The sequence below is a fragment of the Rhamphochromis sp. 'chilingali' genome, assembly GCF_963969265.1.
Source record: "Rhamphochromis sp. 'chilingali' genome assembly, chromosome: 9".
Taxonomy (NCBI): domain Eukaryota; kingdom Metazoa; phylum Chordata; class Actinopteri; order Cichliformes; family Cichlidae; genus Rhamphochromis; species Rhamphochromis sp. 'chilingali'.
In genome coordinates this window covers 30879144-30903960 of record NC_137936.1, presented here as the reverse complement: position 1 = coordinate 30903960, position 24817 = coordinate 30879144, and the positions used below count along the sequence as shown (strand labels likewise).

Genomic DNA, 24817 nt, shown 5'->3' with positions numbered 1-24817 from the left:
ATCAGCTTCACATCTCTCTGAAGCTCAATACCATACTGTTTCCTCGTATAACTGTGCTGTGGAGTTGTTAAACTGAAATGTGCATAGCTGGGATATCGTCCAAGTTGGGATATGGGACTCCCAAATATGAGATTTCATTATCTGATAAAGAAAGAATGGATTTTCCCAGTAAATGTATTTATTGTGTTCAGTAAGGAAAGTAGAAATGGAATGCTTACAACATACACCACCATAAATGCACCAGCTCTTGGCAATATGGGCATGCATATCCTTTTGATTTTCCTTTTTAACTACTGCTGAATGCTGCTGTCATTGAAAACCATCTTACTTGTGTAGTTTAATCATTATGTTAGAAAATACAAAATAATAAACCTACATTTCTATTGAAATAATTCTAAGTATAGATACATTTAATGATAAGAAAAGGCAATACAGCATTCAAAAAGTGACAGTAAAAATCAGATTACTTAAAAATAAAATGGTGTGTTTCTACAAATTTAGCACAAACATTCACATGGAGTTGAGGAAAAAGTCATTAGATACTGGTGGTCAAAGGTATTGAGGTCGCTGTGACCTCTTGTCCTGACCCCATCTTCTGTCCTTCCCATTCTTGTAAATGCAATATCTTAAGAATGCCTTAAGGGAATTTTACTTGGACCAAAAAAGGAAAGAAAAAAAAAATCTGATTAGATTTTGGTGGTCAAAGGTCCAGGTCTCTGTAACTTCAGAAATCACATATTTGGCCAAAACAGAAGTACTTCATCACTTTGTGAATAATCGCACTGATGTCTGATAGGCTAAAAAAAAGTATCCAAAAGACCAAACATAAATGTTACTGTTATCTCTCAGTTTCTTGCAATCTTCTATTCAAAGTAGGCTGTATTTTTGTGACATAAATCTTTGTTGCCAACTATCAATTTCTTTGATTCTTCAATACATGTATTACAAATGTGAACAGGCATGTATTGTATGTAAACTGAAACTATAATGGATAGGACAGGCATGTGTTGCAAGTTGGTAACTCTGTTTATACAGAAATTTAAATTCAAGAGTAGGTTCCTTCTTACTATGAAATTAATAGGTTAAAAAAACTTTACACTGGGGGGAAAAACAACAACAACAACAACAAAATTACTTTCTTGCTACTCTGTAAGCTTTTTGCAGACTACAGTCTTTTCCCACGCTAAGTGATGAAGTTCACTCAAGAATAAATGAGCAGTAATGTATTAATTCATGCTTCATTTGAAATGACAGGAAGTGATTCAATTGATGCTGAATTATGTTTGCTTTCCATGTGATGTGTTTTGTTCAAGAGCCTTCATTTTCTGCTGTATGAAAGGATTTGCCCCACTGCTCAAGAATGAGCTATTGTTATGAATAGCAATGCTTATTCTGAATTTTGGGTGAATTATAAAATAAAGGGGAAAATATTAATATTTTAATATCCACTTACTGTAATTGCTGCTCATATCCTGTCAGACTACAATTTTAGGTTATATAAGAAAGCAAAACAGTACTTACTATGTACTTGTAAGTTTTTGTAGTGAATGTCGGGATTGATTTTGAAAAGGGAGTGGGGTCTGGGTTGCTGTCTATAGACTGCGCTTGGGAGCTCATTTGCCTAATCTTGGGAACTAGAGTGGAAGCTGTGTATAATGAGGACTAAGGCTTGTCTGGGATGGCAATGTGGGGTTGGGGTAGGGGGGGAGTCTGAAAGACATGAAGGTATTAATCGCACAAAGGGGCAACAGAGAAGTTTATGCAGAGAGTGAACGCCTGTGGAATGGTCAAACATTTTTGCATTTTGACTGCTTTTGTTCAAGTGCAAATCAAAGGACAAGGGAAGAGTGAGAGAAAGGAGAGAATGGAGAGAACCATTCAAGTGTTCTGGAGACTCATCTTGAAAACGTCTTTTCCGTTACTGAGCTTCAGGGGCAAGCTGTGATGTTGCAGATCACATGCGAGAATTCAGATGAATTTAAAAAAGAAAAATACATATGAAATGCTTTTTATTCACCACAAATACATTTAGTGATAGTGAGGACCTCAACCTTAAATATATGTAGAGTGATTTATTAGTTTCTATTATTAATCTATTCACAAGCACGTGGTGAAGGTGGGAATAAAGAACTCCCTTTTAACCTTCACCTGAGGGCAAAGGGAAGACAAAGGAGGGGGGACAAGGAGGGATCAGGATACCAACAATAAAAACACCAAATACATTTTTGTATTTTAACAGTTGTTCATAATATTAAATCAGATGTTACAAGTTCCATTCTCCTTTTAGTTGCTTCCTTAATACACTGAGAAAAAAAATTGGCATTTTAAAATTTAGAAAGCTTGCTTGCCATGGTTTGCTCTGTGGACTGCCATATCTATGACATGCTTCATTATGAGACTGGACTCTCCTGAATTATCCTTAAAAATATTACAAATGTTTAACTGTTAAAATTCCAAAGGAACTAAAGTATACTGAAACTTAATTGAGGAAATGAATGTAATTGTTTGTCCAAATGTAAAAACTACCTTGTGAGATTTTATTTGATCATAGAGAAGGAGAGGAGATTAATTAACACATGACCCCCATGAAATGGTACAGCAGTTTTATTTCAGTGACTCGTACACTATTTTGTTTCATATGCATATGAACGTTACAATTAAAAAAACACTCTCAAGATCCATAATTGCCTCCACAAACAGACAAATGCAAATCCTTTGTGTATTGATACATGCCCCAAATACTATCAACACCAAGACCAATGTCAGCCTAATTTAGTAATGATACGGGCATTATCCAGTGCAATCTACCAGTAAATTAATTACAACCCACAATTCCTCATTCCTCTCTTTGCATTCCCTCTGGAGCTCACCGTAGCGACCCACTGTGAATCTCTGCTACCTTTATAGATAGACTGGCGACTGTCAAAAATGTATAACAGGAAGCTCTACAAAGCATACATAATCAAAGAGTAGCAGGGAAAACCACCAACCATGTAACCTTGGGAGCAAAAACCTGATCAAATATTCAGATTTCCATTCGTTTGCATAAAATCTGCCAACGGTGTGAATGCATTACTGCGTTGTGTCCTACTGCCAAGGTCAGCATACATTTCAAAGTAGCCCACAACTTTCTGGAAATTAATTCTCCCTCATAAATAACAATTAATTACAGGGAAGTTTGACTTTGCTGTAATTAGTTCGAAAAGATGCCCTTAGAAAATGTGAGAAAATGTTGTTTAAACATGACATTGGAAATCTTATTAAAGCTTAAGGGTGAAAGTGGCTTTTAATTGATGTAAATGTAATCATTGTCAATTTGTGTGCTCATCAAAAATTCGGGTGATGTATGAGGCTGTAAGAGACAACATTGTCCTTTGCATAAAGACACAACTGATATATCATTTTGTGTATAGGGAGGATAGACTGAATGCAATTCATTCCCCAGCTCAGTTCTGTTTCGATGCCTTTGTGTTTGTTGATGCCTTAAGTTAGCAGCACAAAAATGGGGGGAAAAAGCATACAAATGGCAATGATTTTCGTGCTCAGCTTCAGGGCGGCTGTCTGCGTGCACCGTACTGACAAAAAAGCCCTCGTCGAATTCGGCCAAGTAATCCAAGATTAAAATGTATATACACCCATTATCAAGAAAGAGCAAGAGAATAGGCCAGGTTCCCCAGAGCGCTGAATACACACACAGTCGCACACAGGGACATAAGGTCACAGCACTGGGCCGGCAGAATGTGCTCAACGTATGCAGGCACATACCCCAGCAGAGAGAATACAGAAGAAAATTAATGCACACACACACTCTCTCCCAAAGATAAGCTGTGGCAGCGTGTCGTCAGGGGACTTTAGCCATCCATATCATCAAAAAAACGAGAAGGCTCCATTAAAATTTAAGTCCTTTAAGAGCCGAGGCTTATAGACTCTAACATTACATTTGTAATTTCTGTTATTTATTTATTTGCTGCTGTCTCGGGAAAGCAGTCAAAACAATGTTCCCTGTAACTTTCCAAGCGTTTGAATAACCGATGCTCATGCAAAACAAAGATAACACAAGCATAGCTTTAGCTGCCTACATGACACTCTCACTTTAGAGAGCTGCACACTTTGCATACAAGAGCTGTCTGACAGTCTGGCAAAAAGAATCTGCAGAAATAATTGACACAGGAAACGAAGCCAGACAGGCTCAGGCTGGCATCGGCGGAAAAAAAACAACTTGAAAAGTTTAGCCTGGATATCACACTGTTAGTCAAAGATGCATTATAAGAGAGCACACTATGATCCCTTTGGCTTCATCTCCTCTCTTGATGTGAACTTCTGTATGTCAGTAGTTTCACACAGAAACTTGTGCGAGGGAGGTATTAATCCTCTGAAGTCTTCTTCACGGTGAGCAGCCCTATTTCTTGTTAGTGGAGGAGTGGCTTTGTCCTATTCTAAATTTAACAGAGTCTGATTTTTACAGAAGCTCAGCAATTTTAATGCATTCGTTTCTTCAGTCAGACTAACACTGTAACAAAGAGAGCCGACTGACTGAGAGGCACATTGTTGTCTGGACACAAGCCTTGTTCTTCTGAGCCTGTACAGTTCCAGACACATTTTTGCAGATGTGGTTAATTACATACTGCTTTGGACAATTAGTAAATGAGTCTGACAGTAACCTCCATGCATTAATCACAGTAAATTACACAGAGGAAGGCACAGCACAGAGGTTCAATTAACCTTTTAGCCCTTGTCTGAATGTGGCGGATGGGACTGGTTATTCAGCGAAGGCCCTAACACTCTCTCAGGTCACCAGGGAGGGAGAGCCACCCGGTGCCACAGTGGGCTTGTCAGAGATGCCGAGTCAGTCACCACCCCCTTCACCGCCACCACCGCCACCGTCCTCGCCAGGCCAGACCCCACCCTTGGGAATCATCGAGCTGTCTGGAAATCAAAGCGACCTTTGTGTGTGTGTGTGTGTTGAGGTTTTCTCGCAACGGATCTGGCATTTATTTCCAAAGGAGTTGTGCCAGAATTCCCCAATTTATTTTGTTTATTTTAGCTGATTGTTAAATCTGACCTTGTCATAACCACCAACGCAACTTGACAGCCCTCTGAAGAAATCGGGAACCAGTGTTGGGGATTCACAAAGCTATCTACAATGATCTGCGATATCTTTAGAGTGCTGCGATTGGAAAATATGAAAGACTTTAATGTCACTGGTTTGGCTGGTTGTATGTGCTTCAGAGCAAATGTTTCAAATTATTTTGTGGCTTTTGACATTTAGTAAAATGTGAAGAAGATATGCTTCATTCAGTAATTTGGTCCAATATGTGACCTCACGATTGTGTAGGGCTTATTAAAAGAGTGTTGAAACTCATATCAAAAATAATTCTTCATATCCCAACAGGTTTAAGCGATTGAGTGCTGATACCTTTACAAAATGCATTTTGCTATTTCACGCATTTAACACCCTTTGTTTACTGACCTATTTGAAAGCTCATTTTCGCTACTGTGTTTAGCTGAGGAATTTGCATTTTGTAGGAAAAATACTCTACAAAAACAGACACATGCTATCAAAACTGCTTCAGCCTCACTTACAGAAATAAACTTGCCTTCAGCTGATGTGAAAATTTTACTTTGAAAATAAAAAAGTGAAAGCTTCCTACACATGTAAGTGACTGAGTACTGAGCTTTCTGATTCCTTCTGTTGTCTGGTGCTTTTTTTGTCAGTTGTCTCCAGTTTTGGTTCTTGCAAGGCTCAGTCTTTTGCTTTGGTAGCTTACAAAATCTTAGCTCTTAGTTCTCAGTGCATCCCAGCAGAAAAAAAACTTTTATTATTTTATGCAAACAGATGGAACTGACTTCACTGACTTACCATAGAAAGTCAATGAAGATGATAATTGTTCTCTCCTCCACTACAGGCAGGACTCAATTGTACTCTGTCCTTTCTCTTTATCTCTAATATGGTTCCTGAATGACAGTGTGGATTTTGGCTGCACTTGCAGTGCTCGGGCAAAACAAAAGGATGAGATGTCTTTTTGGAATTGTGTTATGTTTCAATTTATAGACCTAGCACAGCCCTGTGAAATATTTTTCATCAAGTTCATGTAATATGAGTAAGTTCTACATCTCCAGACTGCTGTAGACTATATAAGGGCTGAAGTTACTAGTAAAAAAGATGCAGATGCTACAATAATTTCCTGTATGCTGGCAGTTTAATTGAAAAAGGAACAAACACTCTTTGGCCTGTTTCTGTGTAAACGGTCGGGCCTGTTTTTACTCTTATAAAGTGGATCTCCTTACAAAGTGTACTACCTACACACTGCTCTCACACCTGCTGTAGTGAATTTCATTAAGCACAACTTAAATGCAGACCCAGCTTTAGAGTAAATCTGTGACATTATTCTTTAAAAAAAAAAAAAAACAACTTTCATATCATTGGTCTCTTGATTTACACATCAATCAGCAGTTTCTGATCCCTTTTGCACTCCTGTCTAGCAGGTTAGAAATTGTAGTGTTATGATATTCAGTTGCCTTGGTAAACATTTACCTTTAATAAAACTGAAACTGAAAAAACTGGATTTAATGTTACCAAGGGTAATACTATATGTCTTGATATATTGCTCTTCTCCTTTCCTTCACTTAGTCAAAGAGGAAATGCAACTGCTTGGTGTCAGTCCAGAGGTGTAACCAGAGAATCTCAAATTAGCACTTACGCATTCTTCTACCCCCATTTGGTATTTTTACACGTAGTACCTTTAATAATTACAGGATTTGCAACCTCACCTGAGTTAAGAAAAAGAGAGGGAGAGACGTATTTCCTTCCTCTCCCTGCCATCAGGATAGACAACAGAAAACCGAGCCAGACAGAGGAGACATGCAAACAGATAAATGAGGAGGAAATGCGCTTCACTGTCATTGAGCCAATTCCCAGAAACAAGTTGGTACAGTGCTGCCTCTGTCCTGCCTCGTTCAGGCCAGTTTGCACTTGTGGATTGATGCTGATACTTCAGGACTGATTTGTCTGCATTCAGCAGTGAGGCACCCTGCACAAACAATGAACAGCCTTGCAGGCTTAACACGCTGCCCTCTTGTTTCTGACTGCCCAGTGCTTCTGTGAGAACAAGTGGTCACATGACCTGGCGAGTCATAGACTAAGCAAGAGGGGCCTGCCCCCCACCCCACCTCCCCAAACACTTCCTTGCGGTCACCCCAAAATCCCTGCTCCCTTGGGCTCAGTTTTCTTTCTTACCCGCACACATGCACACGCGCACACACACACATACACATGCTAAACCACTGATGTTGTTCCTTTGTGTTAACACACAAGTTTTCATAGCACACTCACATCAGCTAAACAGAATCCACATTCGCATTCACTCATGCGACACCTAAATGTGTACACACATATATACACGGTCCACGAGCACTCATACATTCACGGCCACCCACTTGGACAACCGGCAGGACTGACAATAAAGCACAACCTTAGGCTCCCAGATGCCTAAAAGAACACGACCCTTTGTCATCCATACTGGGAACCTTTCCTCTAAGGGAGGAGCACTTTTTGAAGTTGAAACATGATTTTGCTTTAAAACTTTGTCTCAAACCTTTAAAGGGCCTCACAAAGACCTTCTCAGACATGCAGCCAAACGCACATCAAACCCCTCGTCCCTTTCTTTCATTTTTATCTATGCCTCTCAGTCTGCCATAGTCCACATGATACAATGTTGCAATAGTTGAATCTTTTTTTTAAAGATCTAATGTAAAAGTGCTTCTTTACTACCAGTTTTCACTCCAAATGATGTGTTTCAGGAAGAGAAATTCAAAATACTTTTTCAAAGAGGTGAACAGCCTAAAGAGTGACTTTACTTGTCTTGTAGAAAGATGGGGAATTACTGCATTTCCATTATCCAGATATTGTGTAAAACAACTAAAAGATGCTTCACTTTTCATAAATAAATACACAGATCAGTGCTGCATTCTGCCCAGTTGTGTGTGTGTGTGTGTGTGTGTGTGTGTGTGTGTGTGTGTGTGTGTGTGTGTGTGTTACAGTTTCATTTATAAATTAGACTACTAATGATCCCTAAAAAATGAAAACAGAACCAAGTGCAGCCTTTTAATGACCATTTTTTTTTTGCAGTGCATGACTAACAGCCACCCCCCACACCACTCCTGTTGCTGCTCGGCTGGAATTCCTCGCGGATCACTGCCTGCGTCCTCTTTATTCCCATTCTCTTCCTCCTCCAACACCTGGCCGTTGCCCCCCCACTCAGTCCTCTGTGCCCTCTCCCTACTCTCCCCTCTAGCCCCTCATTAATCTGTCCTGATATTGAATGCTGGCAAATGACTGCCTGTGAAGGCCCTTCATGCACCCGCTTCTCACCCTGCCTGTAACCCCGCACAGGCTTGATTTGCTTGCCAACCGTTCACCACGCTTGTGAATCAGTCTCTCTGTGCTTCAGCTGGCTCAATCCTTCAATCTGTTTATCTATATCATTTTGTTCCTCCTGATCCCCATGTCTGCGCCTAATCTTTAGGTTTGTCAGGATTCTCCTGGCTGTATTTTTTTTTTTTCATGTTTGAGCCTGTCTTTAATGTTGAAATCTGCTACCTATTGATGGCTTTTTTATTACGAGGGTTTTTAAGATTTATATTAAAAATTTTCCACAAGTAAAGTTGTTACAGAACATGCCATTCTGCAACGATGTGTGATTTCATCTGATTAGCAGGGATAGTGCATGTTAGTGGTTCACAGTATGGAATAATAAAATGCAAAAATGTCAGATGTAAGCAAAACTGCAACACATCCACATCCAGAAGTCTAGTGGCGGGTCACAAAAGCACAATTTATAAAAATGACATACAGATGTAGAAACAAAAGACAGAGATGTATACGAGTAATACATCATACTAAGTTAGTATAATAATACGTCACATGTTCTTTCAAACACATTACCTAATAATTAATTCAAGATACACAAAGTCATTGTTTCTACTACAGCTTTTATAGTCACCGGAGTTGAACCAGTTGAACAGCGAGTGGAGATCTTGGCCTTTTATGTTTGGCTGTTTTTTCCTCCCTAGTCATCAACACATCCAAGCAGGGAATTACTTTTTGGAAGAACACTGTTTCTTTGTTCTAGAAGAGTTCCAGAGAAATGCAAAAAGGAGCACTGGAGCTGTTTTGGCCTTAATAATAAACTTTAGGTTGTTATGGGGTTTTTTTTCTCTTTGTCATCCATTTTTATATGTACACACGTGTGTAAATGTAAAGATGATGCAATGGAGTGAACACTGTATATTCTGTTGTGTGTAGATGTTTATATCCCCTTCTCGTCTCTACTTCTAAAACCCTTAGAAACTCCCATCGAGATATTTCAGTTTGAAATATAACACTTTTACTTTTGTGACATTTTTATTTCCTGCTCATTCCCCTTCTTCTATTAAAGCTATGAAGAAAGGCTGGGCAGAAGTTCCCGACAACGTGTGTTTAAATGAATGAGATGAAGTGACGCTGTTAAGGGTAAATTTGGTTAAACTGAGAAATAAAGTGGTTTCTAGGGAGACATAAGATCTTCAGGTAGAATTTAATACACTGTGTTTTAGATTTTGTTTTTGTTTTCAGGGGCTGAATGAGGTTTGATTTTTAAGGTTTTAACAGCCTAACCAAAACCAGGTGAAAGTATCTTGGTTTAGCTTTTACTATGCAGCTCTGCTGACAATATTTTTAGAGGCATTTAATCTTTTCTGTGGTGTGTCTGAGGGTTGAATATCTGGTTGTTGAGAGCACTGTCTGTAATCATGAAGCTCAACACGTTTTTCCCCGTCTGATAAGCAGTTCCACTTTATCACTCCCTCCTGTCCTCTAGGTGATGTTATCTTGACTAGAAGAACTAAAGTCTTTTAAGTCCTTCTTGTATGGGCATGCATGCAACCCAGTTCATACAACAGGACACAGGATACGTTTCTAGTAAATGAGTTACAGATCAACACACAGAGCTCCTGTGTATGTTTCTGAAGGTAGTTGTGGCTGAGACGTGATAACTTTTGGGTACAGTCTTTGCCCTGCAAAGTATGCCAGCTACTTAGCATTGTGTCGGTGTTTATCCTTGAGATGTGCCAAGTTCTGGAGTGGCCTGGAGCTGGAGATTGTTTCTTTTCTGCTTTTCAAGTACAACAGCCAGACCTGGGGCAGGGTTTTTGTTCAGTTCAAAATCATCTGCTTGTCATTGTATTTTTTCATGATGAATTATTGAAGTATATATAATGGGGAAAAGGCCTGTACAGCCTTACGTCGAACTAGGCATCTATTTTATTTCTTCTGGTAATTGCACTGCATACTGTCCACATGGTCACAAACTTTGGGCTGAAAGTTGACGTTGACAGTCCGCTGAGCCTTGGACACCCTTGCGTACTTGGGAAGATGCCATACTTTACATCCTGCAAACCCATATGATTATTATGGATAGAGAAAGCAGGACGTGGTCTTTACTGTTAACAGAATTCTAGAACAGTTATTTTCTAACCTGCACAGAAACAAGTGTTGCTCTGGTTTCTTGAAGATACTTTTATTTCTTGACTTTGAGTAATATCAGTAAAATCACTCAAACAACAATATTTTCTTTTCCTTTGACTTACTGCTAGTCAGCACAAGTTCTGTTTGTATGTCTTACTTCTGTGTTCAGCTGTCAGAGGCAGCACTTGGCACTGAAATATGCCTTTTGTCTTTTTCCTGTTGGAATGAACCTTAAAGTTGCTCACATAAAGAAGCTTTTTTTCTTAGTTTCTGGGCAAGCAGTCATAAAAAACAATCTTTCATGTGTGTCACAAGTAAATATGGCGATAGGAGTTAAACTCAAGGTTGAACAGATGCTGAAAATACACTTATGTGTTTTAGCTGTTGAGGAGATAAGGGAAACAAAGTACTCTGTCAGGCTAAGTGGCTGTAATGGCTGTAGAACAAACAGAAGGAGGGTTCACTTCTTCACAGGAGAGAAGGACTTTGCATTCCACAGAAAACCACAAAGCATCTCTGGATTTAACTTGAGCCAGACGCTGTCTGTTTACCTTGCAGGTTGTAATGCAAACATTTATCCAAGTTTATAGGCGAATGGCCAAGTCTGGCGCACACCTTCCTGTTCCCGACATAATGCCACATGACAGATACACTAAGCCAACTTGCTATGCGAGTACTATGAAACCATAAAAGGGGGATTTCTTAAAAGCAAAGAATCTTTGCTTTAGGCAGAGTTGTGTTGGTACATTTGCAGTGGAAAGTGTTTTTAATTGTATGGCCAAATAGAACGAGAGTTTATATTTTTGTTCTTTCTCAAATTTTTATTTGTTTTATCCAAACCTTGTTTATATCCAGACAAAGTGCCCTTTAGCAATAAAAAATTAAATTCTTGAAAATATTGAAGTCTGCTTGTAAAGTTAATCATTTTAAATTGTAATAATTGTGTAACACTATTCTTATGCAGTTGTTTAACTTCTTGACACTTTTGTGAAACAGTAGCAGGCCTTTGAGACTTAAAGTTTCTTTAAAAACCCACTTTAAGCAATTTAATATGCTCAGGCTGGCCCTCATTTCAGATGAAGGGTACACTGTCTGAGGGCTGGCACAGATCAGGGAAGAGGCTTTTGCCTTGTATAAACAGTCTCCAAGGTAGCGCTGTCTTGCTTTCTTTAAGTCCCCTCCATCTTTTCTCTCTTTTTTCCCTTTTCTCTCCCCTTCTCTCATTTAGCTTCTGTCTTCTTTCACAGCTGACCACCGTGAAACCATTAGCTCTGTGTTTGTGCTCCACTGGTATCCAATGTCTCCCAGTGTATGTTAGTTTGACTAACAGTAAGTCCTCAAGGTGCCTTAATGGTTGGGCAACACAATTTCCATTGTGCCGTGCAGTTGTTGATTAAGAGGATGTTGATTGCTGGGGCTTTAGGGGTGCCTGTAACCGTAAGTGATATTTGGGTTATTCTGTGGCCTGTTGTTGCTCTGTGTCTGTGTGATTGGATGCGGTAATGGTCCCAGCAGTGAAGCAGGCATGCAGGCAGGAAAGTATATGACTGAGGTACTGCCTTCCACTGCCTCCCACTGCCTCCCATTCTCTGCTTTATAGACCTTCAGAAGGTTGTGACCCCACCATAACTCTTCCACAGCTAGAGAGGGAGAGGAGCTAGCTCACAGGCCTGGAATCCGCCAGTATGCCTTTCCTCCCGTGTGATCCCCCTTGCCTTCCTCTTCCATGAAATGTGTGGTCCTCATCAGGAAAAGCAGGGTGGGGACAGACAGCGGTGGTGATAGTTAAACAGTCATGCCTGTTAGGAGGTACGCTTTCTTTCTCTCTGGGTCACAGAGTGTGGGGGATTAGAGCTGATAATGGGGTGGATGTAATAAAGCAATGTCAGGTGGTAGCAGAGAGGAAACAATACCTATGATCTGGGGTGGAGATGGGACGATGGGGTTCAGATGAGGTGGACTGTAGGAAACAGGACAGTCAGTGGAAACAAGAAAAGAAAATATGGTAGAGAAGGAAATGAATGTAAATGAGGATAATTGCAAACAGGAAATCTTTGGTGTACTGCTAAAAGGAAATGAATCATTACTCTTCTTTAGCCCTCCTCACACAGCAACAGGCCTTGTAAAACACAAATAAAGATACCCATTAATATACATTACACTCCTCCATCTACCCTCCCTCTTTCACATGATCGGTCCGTAACATCCTTAACAGCACCATTTTATTGTAAGTTGCTCAACCGCATAGAGCATTTTCTTTTTCTGCACCTACCTCATTACTTTTTAATGTGCATACATTATTTAAAGCCTCTTATCTTAAGTATCATTCTTTCCATAACATTAGCAACAAAGAAGTGAGAAAATATATTGGCTTAGTACCCCGTGCAGTTGATTAACTAGCATGGGATTTGGGTGGTGTGTGGGTCTGTCTACATGTGGAGGCAGCAATATCTGCCCAGACAGAGAAAGTCTGATGTGATGACTTTCTTGGCAGACAGGCTGTATTGACTGTCAAGAGATCAGCTTCCCTAGTTTGACCTCTCACACATCAATAACGCTGTTAAAATTCCTCCAGATGACATGCAGGCATGAAATGTTGTACCTGGAAGCTTAACAGAAAACTCTGGATGGAAAAGGGCAGATTTGGTTGAATGGCATTTTTGACGGTGACATTTCTTCCCCCCCTTCAATCTTAATTATTTTGATTTATTTATTGATTCCACCGTGTGTGAATTCATTGACATGCTTGAACAGTGTCTTGAATTCCAGTAAAGTTAACACAGCAAGTCAAAGCATGTTCATATAGTATCATGCTAGCTTCTAATCTCATATCTTAACATAACAACAACATTTTTTGAAAAGATTTGATATAATGAGCAATTATAATATTATTTGTCTTTCCTGATATAATATAGAACTTGAACTAATAGAACCAGTGTTTAAACGCTGGTAACTGTAGCAGACAGTGATTCTTCATATCTCCAAAGCTATTTAACAACACACACAATTTAAAAAGGTAAGATGATAAATAGAGTTGTTGTTGATGAACATGGATGTGTCATACAGGGAGCATATTGGTGTCCTTGTGTAGATAGAGCAAGGCCACATCTTACAACCTTGGTTATTCAATAGCAGACAGTTCATGAGCTATCAAAGGTGAAACACAGAAACCAGGTACCGGTATATTTCTTAAATGACTTCAACGGTTTGCTGTGTTTTCAGACTCTCTTGGTATAAATGATTTTTAAATTATTAAATGTTACTGCTTTATTTTGTATCCAACCTCTTCACAGATGAAGGTTCCTGTTTGCGTCCTTGATTGCTTGTAATCACAACTTAGCCTGTGACAAATACTGTTTTGCACCAAGGAAAAGCTACTCATTTATTTAGGTTTTGTGAAACATTTACAGCTCCAGATGAGCTGCATTTATCATTAAACACAACAGTCTTAGGGGTCTTCTTGTTTTTTCCCCCAGTACTTGACCCAGAAATCAAATTAGGGTGTTTAAAAAAAAATCTGTGTTGTTTCGCAGATACACTTCAGTATATGAGAACTGCTGCAGATTCTCACTGTCATTTGTGGAGCTGTCTTGATATGTCTTGATTAGGGCTTAATGCTGCTGAAAAAAGTCATAATTCAAACTAAATACTTAAAAGCCGTCTTAAGCATAGAGATATAAGAAAGATTACTGGAGAGAAATATTTACTTTTAAGTACCATAAACCGAAGCCACTGTCTTGCACATTTTGTAATGCACGTAATGGTACTGTACAGCATTCTTTGCTGTAATTCTTATTAAATGTTTATCAATCTGGTGTCAATCAATCCTGTTCAGTTTATAGGTTCCCTTTTGTTGGGACTATCTTAGTGGAGCCTTCAATGTGACTGTAAAAACTATCAAATGTATTTTTCAATGAAGCTAATTAGTCTTTGGCCAAAATCCAGCTCGGAACTTAAAGGAACCTTATCAACAAACCTCAAATGATAAAGATCCAGTGCCCATGCACTGGAATTTACAACCGGTTTTAAAGCAACTTTCAAAGGACGACAGTCTTTAAAAGAATGTAGAATAGGTTGTAAACTAAATTTGTTTGTCAGACTTTAATGGCTTGACTTGGCTGGTAATATATAGTAGAATCCTTTTTATCAGCCGAGCAAGGACAGGCCAGCACAATAAAAAGGGTACCTACCTCGCTTTCACACAAACATACCTAGACATACACTTTCTTTTCAACCCAGAGTTGAACTCTGGGGGATTCTCCTTGTATTAAATCTCCAAAGCATTTTTTCTTGCATCATATTTTCCTCATTTTTGCCAGAGCTGCCAATCAAACTGGTAGGCATGGAGATAGCTGGTCCCTTGACTGCCACAGATCTCATCTCATGTAGGGCAAATTAGGAGGGGGAATTGGTCCCTTTGCTTCCACACTCTCTGAGTATATTTTAAGCTGGGGGGGAACATCTCATCTTTAGGACTAATACAAGCATATCGTGATCACACAGCTCCTAAAAGGCCTCTAGGAAGATCAAAAAAGAAAGGAGAAGGAGAGAAAACTTGTTTTTCCGTGAGCATTGTACGTTTTTAATCAACCGCTTTTGACTAATGGCTTGTAGGCAAGGTGTGGGAGGCTGGTGGTGATTATTTCCATCAAGTCAATTAGTAGTGGTTTCTGAAAAGCTGTCACTTTGATGAAAGGTGATTTGTGCATCCCTGTCTAACTTTGCTGCAGGTATTTCAACCACACTCATGGATGAACACCAGAGTGCTCATACAACACTTAAAATGATTGGATGGTTAGAGGAATGTCACTAGTATGGCCTCTTTTTTGAGTCATACACATGTTCACTTCAGCTGCTGCTTATAAAACTGCGGAACCACTTTTACAGAATTTTCCGCTGCAAAATTTGAAATGTACTGATTGTTTAACCAGGTCTTGTTGGAGTGTCAGGCATTTTTGGGAAATATGGAAGGCGTACTAATAAATCCTCAAGCGTGTGTTATTAGCCAGGTTTCTTTCAGACGGCTTATGTGAGGCCAGGTGACTGTTCCCGCTCACAGTTTATTGCTTAGATTGACGTATCTCTACCATGAAATATGGTGTCTTCTAACTGAACTATTTTAAGGGTAAAACGTCCTTAATGATGCGCCCCTACAGGTGTCACTGATAGCAAAAACATATCGTCTATGAAAATCTGCACTTTCGCATGACTGGCACAACAGTAGTATTGTAGTCAAAGGTAATGTGGGGTGGTGGCAGTTGTTAAATGATTACAAAAAACGCCCTCTACTTTTCTCAACGTCTAACTAGTTTGGAAAGTTTTTCTGTGAATAAAAGACTTCTTTTACTACCTATCCAACAAAAAGTTAGGATTCATTACTCGTGAAACATTTACTATATATCTATAAACTATAGAAACCTGCAAGCCTACTGACATAAAAAGCCAAACATGCTTATTATACCTATAGTATAGTACTTTTTATAAGCAGGCCCATAAAAGGCAATTTAGTTATGTTTCCATGCTACTCTGCTTGTTTACATTAAATAAGCAAAATGGATTGGCTAAATAAGAAAATACAAACTGTGTAGGGAGATACAGCAACTCAAAGAGTACCTGGCTGTTTTTACGTTTACAGTACAAACAACCTTAAGCTGTCTTCTGTCATCACAAAAATTAAAAGAACCCATGAGATGCTAAGTTTGTTAATGGCAGGCCGTTTGAGAACCTGACATACGTCAAGTCACAGTTTTTGCATCTCTTACATTTGTTTTTTGGCTGTTGTCCCATGGCATTGCTGACAAGTTAAGTTACATTGACTGATAACACAGCTTGGCTGTGTAGGGATTACTGTCGTACATCCTGCTTGAGGCCTCCTGGGAATGCCATGCTGTATCATTCTGTCAACCATTAGTGCTGTGAGAGTGCTCTACTTTCTGTGTGTCCGTGTTGTCAGTGTTGTACTATATTTCACTCTGCACCATGCTCTGCCAAAATCAACTGCCCGGCTTCCTCCCTCATCTTTCTCTGCCTTGGAAAACCCAACACTCTGCATCCTTGATGAAGTGGAGCTGAATTTTGAGTCCTACCCAAGACTGAAAAATGAAGCCAAAGCAGAAGAGCATAAACCTGTAGTTCCTCTAATGACCACTTGAGGCTGGCTCCAAAATAAAGGCAATCCCGTGTTAAAGTGTCCATCATATGAAAGATACTCTTTACAGCCTATTACAAGTAATGGGTTTTAGCCCCTACGGATATATTTTTTTTCCTTTTTAGTTTTTTTTTTCTCCTTTAAAAGAACTCACTGGACACTGGTTTGGGCCATGGGTGCTTTGTGTAGCAAGTAGTGTAGCAAGTAGTGGTAGGCCTTGTTTCTGCTAATTAAAGTTACTGAACTGAATCTTTCTGTCATGTTTGTGCTGTTAGTGCCTTTTGAAAATGTTTTAAATAAAATTACCTGATAAATAGTATCTCTTGCTGTATAGTAGAGCATCTGAAAAGTTGGAGCTTCACTCCTGTTGAGTAAAATTCTTGTGTTTTTATGATTCTGTTACATATCACTAATTAGCAGATGTGTATGCTTTAGAGCCATACAGCTTATGAATGTTGTATAGCTAACCTTACAAGCATTAACATGGTTAATGGTGTCTATCTTATATATCAAATCAAATCAAATCAAATCACTTTTTATTGTCACATCACATGTGCAGGCACACTGGCACAGCACATGCGAGTGAAATTCTTGTGTGCGAGCCCCACAAGCAACAGAGATGTGCAAACACAACAACACAAACGAGCAAAATACAAGAATGGCCAACCTGAAACTAATAAATATATGTACAATATATAATAGTGTATGCATTTCTGGATGTGTATACTAAATATTTTCCTACGTGTGTGTGTGTGTGTGTGTGTGTGTGTGTATACACATTTTTACAAATTAAATAGTAAAAAAATAAAATAATAATAATAATAATAATAATAATAATAATAATAAAATATACAGAGTTGAATATGTGCAAAACAAGTGGCATTTATATACAGTATGGAGTGCATAATGTTGAAGTTCCAGTAGTGAAGCTGAGGTGTCTATGACGTGTTCAGCAGTCTGATGGCCTGATGGAAAAAGCTGTCTCTCAGTCTGCTGGTACGGGACCGGATGCTGCAGAACCTCCTTCCTGATGGAAGTAGTCTGAACAGTTTATGGCTGGGGTGACTGGAGTCCTTGATGATCCTCCCCGCTTTCCTCAGGCACCGCTTCCTGTAGATGTCTTGGAGGGAGGGAAGCTCACCTCCAATTATCTGTTCAGAGCACCGCACTACTCGCTGGAGAGCTTTGCAGTTGTAGGCGGTGCTGTTGCCATACCAGGTGGTGATGCATCCAGTGAGGATGCTCTCAATGGCACAGCGATAGAAGGTCCTGAGGATGCGGGGGCTCATGCCGAATCTTTTCAGTCTCCTGAGAAAGAAGAGGCGCTGCTGCGCCTTCTTCACTGTTTTGTTTGTGTGTACTGACCACGTAAGATCCTCAGCCAGGTGTACTGACCAGGAACTGGAAGCTGCTCACTCTCTCCACAGCAGCGCCGTTGATGGTGATGGGGGTGTGTACTTCTCTGCACCTCCGGAAGTCCACTATCAACTCCTTTGTCTTTGCGACGTTGAGGGTGAGATGGTTGTCTTGACACCAGTGGCTCAGGGCGCTGACCTCCTCCCTGTAAGCCGTCTCATCACCGTTGGTGATAAGACCCACCACTGTAGTGTCGTCCGCAAACTTCACAATGATGTTGGAGCTGTTAGTGGCTGTGCAGTCGTAGGTGTAGAGTGAGTACAGGAGAGGGCTCAGTACACACCCCTGTGGAGCACCAGTGTTCAGTGTGATGGGGGATGAGGTGATGCTGCCCAGTCTGACCACCTGGCGTCTGTCAGACAGGAAGCTAAGGATCCAGCTGCAGAGGGAGCTGCTCAGTCCTAGATCCTGCAGTTTCCTGTCCAGCTTCGAGGGAACGATGGTATTGAATGCTGAGCTGTAATCTACAAACAGCATCCTCACATACGTGTCTCTCTTCTCCAGGTGTGACAGGGCAGTGTGTAGTGTCAGGGCTATGGCATCATCAGTGGACCTGTTGTGGCGGTATGCAAACTGTAGAGGGTCCAGTGAGTCGGGTAGTGCAGAGCAGATGAAGTCCCTGACCAGCTTCTCGAAGCATTTGCTTACGATGGGGGTCAGGGCTACAGGTCGCCAGTCGTTCAATGAGGAGATGGTGGAGGATTTGGGTACAGGGACGATGGTGGCCATTTTGAAGCAGGCTGGGACTACAGGCAGAGAGAGGGAAAGGTTGAAGATGTGCGTGAACACTCCAGCCAGCTGAGCCGCGCATGACCTGAGGACGCGGCCGGGAATCCCGTCCGGACCAGTAGCTTTGCGTGCGTTCACCTTCCTGAAGCACTTCCGCACATCCTCCTCAGACACAGTGTGCGCACTGACGTCATCCGCGGTGCGCACAGTGTATGGTCTTTCCTAACACACCTACACCATCATCTCAATTCTGAATAGTTCTGGAACTCATTAGTAATCTACACACGCTATAAATCTCTCTGATATGTCTCACTACTGACACACCTGTACACCCAGGGCTGTATGCCAGTCTGCCTTGTACACTTTGAGAAAGAAAAGCTGTATTTCTGGTGTTTGGGTCCATAGTGCATGGTCCACAAAGCCTGTTTCATTGTAAAAGTGGGATTAAAAATTCATTTAACACACAGGGATAAGCTGTTCTGTGACAGTGGTGGGAGCTCTACAGTACCTTTAATGGGCCCAGCTTGTGCTGACAGATGAGTTGAGCTAAGTTGCTCTAGACCAGGGGCTCCATCCACTTCCTATTTCTAAATGAAACAGACTGTTATTATTTCCAACAGGCCATACAGTAGCCTTGTCCATCATTAAAGCTATGAATCATGTCTCTGCACTAGCAGTGGCTCCCTCAGGGGTATATCATTCCCTTTCTCCTTAATCTGGGCAGATTTCCGTGCTGGGTCCACTCTATAGGATTCTGTTTTTAGGAACAGCTTGCTCATGTTACTCTACAACTGCAGTGCATACTACAATCTTCCCACATTTGCCATTAAATATTGTGGTTTCAGGTGTTCGGTGTAGTAGAACGTGATACACATGCAGAATTCAACAGTGGTTAAACTGAACTTTACACAGCTTGGATTTTATGAGGAGAATGTTTAGCTGCTTTTTAGCTCTGTTAGATGACATTATCACAGCAACGGAAAGAACCATATGCGGTTTATGCCGATGCTGAAGTGAGCGTTGAGGGATTTGTTCCATTCAAAGCAGAGGTTACAGTTCTGGTTGCAAGAAAGATAAAAAGAAATCTTACTTCTAAGCTGCTTCATGCTGTTTTTAGAGGTCAATTGCATCTTTAAAATACTCGCATTAAACCTAAAGGGTCTAAATATAGGCTAGTTTGTTTGGGGGGGGGGGGAACAATCTGTATGTTCTCTTTGATTCTGTTTAAAGCTACCATGTCAGACTAATTTATATGCAGGATTTTTCTTTCAGCAGTGATGCAATAAGCTGCAAAGCAATTTGTCAATTGGGTTCTTCATGCTGCTAAAAGAAAGTGAAGGAGAAATATCTCACTATATAATTACACATGAGCGTGTAACAGCATGTACACTATGTACTTGTATGTGATTGAAAGCCAGGAGACGGCTTTCTATTTGAAAAGCTGTGCTCTTTGTGTTACCTGCCCTGGGAAAAGGTGTACAGGTTTAGTTTAAAGATTAACTTTGGCAGGAGAGCCATCTATCACTCAGATTGCGGGATTCTGTCTGTCTCCTCTAACTAATTGGTTTTCTATCTATCAAAAACTGATTTCTATGCCCTTTGGCCAAATCAAACCGACTGTGAAAAAGGGGAAAAGGAAATACCTGGACCACAACTTCTGCAGAAAAAAAGAATAATGCATGAAAAGATTTTACACAGCACCTATCAATGATATCATTTATTCCTCTCATTCATTAGTGCTTGAACACAATAGTGTACACACTAGATTCCTTTCAGTCTGAAGTTTTCAGCACACATTTGCATGTTCAAAATGTTTATTTTCTTTCTCGCTATGGTTGTTTCAGCTGAAATGTCTTTTCTGTGAACAGCTCTTCTCTGTATCCCTCATTGAAAATGCTGCCACTTTCTTTAGAAAGCTGAGATGCAGCGTTGACCCCTCTTAGAGAAGAAGAGTGTTGTTATAGTACCACTGCCCCCCCCCCCCCCCCTCCACTCCCCCCGCCTGTCACTTCAGACAGCCTCTCACTGGAGAGCTCTCTCTCAGATCAGCACTAAACTCTCTCCTTAGTCTCAGGAAGTGTTGGAGGAAGCACTCTCAGCCTAGTAGGCTTTTCTTAGATTCCTAGGTCTCATTGCATATTCATAGTACCCTCCAAAGTCAAGGGTATCAGGTTTGAAATGGGGGGGGGGGAAGACATCCAACATTTAATTATTTACTGTCAAATTGTTATCGCTGTCTGTGATCTGAGAAAGGTTGGCTCATTAATGCTTCATATTTGAAAGCATTTCTTTGTCGAGAGAAATATCGTTGCTGTTTTCGACCGCCAACACGGTGTCCATTTTCCCACGAGCTGCATCCCTCAGCTGCCGCACAAACAATACAAAGACACTCTCTGCTGTAAGTGGGAAATTGAGAGGCTGCAGTTTGTCATCAGATCTGTGTCCTTCTGAACAACAGATTCTGGTGTTGGAAAAATCCATTACACAGTTTCCAGTGTTAGGGGGATATATTGCAAAATGCCAACTTGTTTGGTAATGAAGAGATCATCTGGAAGACTTTCTGGGGGGGGAAAAACCTACAATCTTTTAATGACTATTTAAGTTTAGAGAGCGATTGGGGGGAAGTCTCTTCCCATGCTAAATTTTTTTCTCAATTACAAAACGCATGTCTAAAAAAGTTTTTCACAAAAAAAGTTTTTTGTTTTGTTTTGATTTTTTTTCCAAATGAAGAAATAATGTACACACCAAGTACTCAGTCACTTTTAATATTTAATAAGCCCACATTGGGGTGCTTTTAAATTTGATAACATTTTTCACAGAACAGGAAATATTCTTCAGTCAAATACAGCAAAGAGAATAGTCATTATTTAACACATATGTTTCAAATATACCTTGATTGATATCCTGTAATTGAGTTAGTTGACAGACAGGTAATTTAGACTTCCAGTGTAACGTGAGCACCATGTGTTATTAATCTGTTTTTTCTATTAAAGGCCTAATGGAAGTCTTGTGAGGTCTGTTAGGCATTTTAAATCATCTAATTAAAGGCCTTTAATAAAACTTGCCCTGATTGATTGTACCTGATTTTATACTTTTCTGTGATCTGTTTTATTAATGGTCATTTTTCTTTCTTTTGTTTTTTGTTATTTTAACTATTTAAAAGTGGCAGTAAAATCCAAAACGAAGCCTGTCTGTTAATAAGCCTTAACTGTATGTGGACCCCCAACTTGCCCATTCTGAGGCTGGAAACAACCCCAATGGTACCGATCATAACAACCAGATGAACCAGCGGTAGCTTGATATCAATACGTCAGTGCTATTCCCAAGAGTGTCAGAATTCAAATCCTCACACTGTAAACAACTGCCCACAAGAACAAACCAAAATAAGTGATTCCTGTTGCTGGATTTAGATGAGAACCTCTGTACCATGTCCTCTTTTTGATTAATAGCCAAAGGGTCGTGCTGAGCAGCCATGCTCTGCCACAGCTGGGGGTTCACACTGAAAACGAGGCAGTGGCTGACAGTGGAGAGCTATGTGCCGCTCTGCTCCACGGGAGGTAATGAATCGGTGTGGCTGCCGCGGACTGGAGTGTAGACAGCAGGAGGAAGAAAAGTGATCAGTCTTTCAGGGAGAGGTTCTACTTTTCCAGCATGTGGGCTGCTGATAGCTGGAGAGTCTGAGCATAAAGGAGAGAAGAAGGGGTTGAGAGGAGGTGTGCTATGAGAGAAGGAAGAGAGAGAGATTGGAGAAAGAATGAAGCGGTATAGTGTGACGGGAGGGATACTGAAAAGCAACAAATGGAGGGAGAGAGAAAAAACAAGAAGAAGAGAAAGAGGAGGCTGGAGTGTTACATTCCTGGGGAAATTTCCTCCTCGTTCCCCCACAACACTCCCTAACCACCACAGAGGGGGTTCATTATTCTCACTTTACTTTCCACTAATTATCGTTATCATTATGGGGGATAATTACCATTTCACTCCCTAACACCCATGTAGACTCCTCAGCTCTGAGTCACACACAAGGTTATCAATAGATGCTCAATTGCAGTCTTATCTGCCTAATTATAAGATTTAGACTTTGTGATAACTGAATAGGATGCGAAATCTGGTATTATGTCTTCTGAGTGCTGGTGCGATGCTGAAAGTCAGCACAAGGCCCTGAAATAAACCAGCGTGTGTGGAACCTGTTAATTAAAAGCTGCTGCCTTTGCTGGAATAAAAATCAGAGAAAACCCAGGGTTATGAAACAACTTTAAATCTCCAACATTTCTTGCAGGCTGTTACAGAGCTACGGATTTTGTTCAGAGTATGCACAGGGCTGAACAAAGTCCTGTGAGACAGAGATCCTCTCTGGCTTTGATTTCATTCACTTATTACTCGTAAAAATGAATTAATTAATTTAAAAAACAGATCTATCTAACCTTGACTCTACTTTTAATTAACCCACGCTGTTAGCACCTAGTCCATCAGTCCATTCAACAATGATAATGAAGAGCCACAGCAAGCATTTGTCTGCTGGCCCTGCATAACAATCACTGGCTGTGACTTATGTTAAGCTTAGTAGCCGTGTTTGTCAAGGGGGCTTCTAAATCCCTCTGTGGCATTTTGGACTTGCAGCTGACGCCTTGAACCTGATGAATGGTCTCTACATCTGCTGCAGTTCAACACTAGTCTACAAGACAGACACAGGCATAATGAGCTGAAGAAATTCATTAGACCTGCCCTCTGTTAAAGTGTGTGGCACAAGTGAGAGGAAGTGGTGGAAAAGCAGGCGTGACGGCATGGGTACAGAGATTAAGCAAAACGAGCAAAGGAGGCGACTGTGCCAATGGCTCAGTAAGCATATGACAGACAGTTGGTTCAGGCTGGAGGAATGTGTGGCACAGATGACCTCATGACAGATAGGAGGCACATTTCTGTTTGACCCCAATTACCAGAGTTGTTTCTCTCCCTCATATACAGTGCAGTATAGGGTGTAGCCTCTATTCTATGTCATGGAGATTCTATTGTATTTGTTTTTTGTTATTCTGAGCTCTAAGCTCTATTCTTTCTATAAAGTCATACAAATAACACCACAGCTGTTATGAAACTTATAGCAATGTAACTAGTGTTCTTTTTATTGACTAGACAAATGAGAATGGGAACAGAAAACATTCGACATCCTCCCCCCTTTTTTCCAGCACATTTAAAACAGTCCTTTATAATATAAAGAAATATTCAGATGTTTCAGTAAGCATTACAACACTTTGACATTTCATACTGTAGACTTCCCCTTAAATTGTTTGTCTGACTCAAGCAGTTCATATTCAACCCCAGTAATATTATGTTTCTGCCATCTCTTCTTATGGCTCTCCACAGAGACACTCATGGACTCCACTACAGCCACGGCGGAGCTCGGCTGGACTGTCTACCCTGTGTCAGGGTCAAGTGACAACAGTGTAAGTGCCTGCTTTTACTTTGTGCCACTTCTGACAGTGAAGATTTCGTTTAAGCTATTATTTAAGTATTTATAAGTGTGGCAAAGATTTTTTTTAAATGTAGTTTTTGGTCACATATTTACATTGAAATAACAGTCACAACATTACAGTTATCACAGTGCCACAGATTGTGCCATGTAGCACTTTTTTCAAGAACTAAATAGAAAAGTTCTCAGTTTGACATCAGTGTTTCAATCAAGAAAGAAGTACAAAAAACAGAACAAGGAATCGTCCTAGTTCTTTATTAAATAGATTTTCCCTCCCAGCTGTTCTATGATTAACCTGTAATAGCCTCTGTTGTACTTAGTGCCCCTGTCCTTTCTTTAAAAGTCGATAAGGTTAATTGTTTAAATGCTTTTAATTTTGCTTATTTGCTCACTCTCCCATGAAAGCTTTTTTTATGATGGTAGTCAGTGTTTTTGTTTCTCACTCTCAGGCCAAAAGATCAACCACTGAGCCTGCCTGCTCTGCAGAGCGGGAAATCACTTGAATTTAGAAATAACAAACTCCACACACTTGTGGTGTTCTTTGTACGTTTTTATC

The 24817-nt window shown here is 40.3% G+C and overlaps 1 protein-coding gene across 4 annotated transcripts in view; it reads left to right on the top strand.

Moving 5' to 3' along the window:
* The window catches only part of ephb2b (eph receptor B2b), a 127291-nt gene that overhangs the window by 25195 nt on the left and 77279 nt on the right, over positions 1-24817 (top strand). For all 4 annotated transcript variants that reach the window (XM_080890575.1, XM_080890573.1, XM_080890574.1 and 1 more), the window contains exon 2: positions 24156-24235. In XM_080890575.1, the coding sequence (XP_080746701.1) occupies positions 24156-24235 (80 nt within the window). The remainder of the gene's footprint in view (positions 1-24155; positions 24236-24817) is intronic.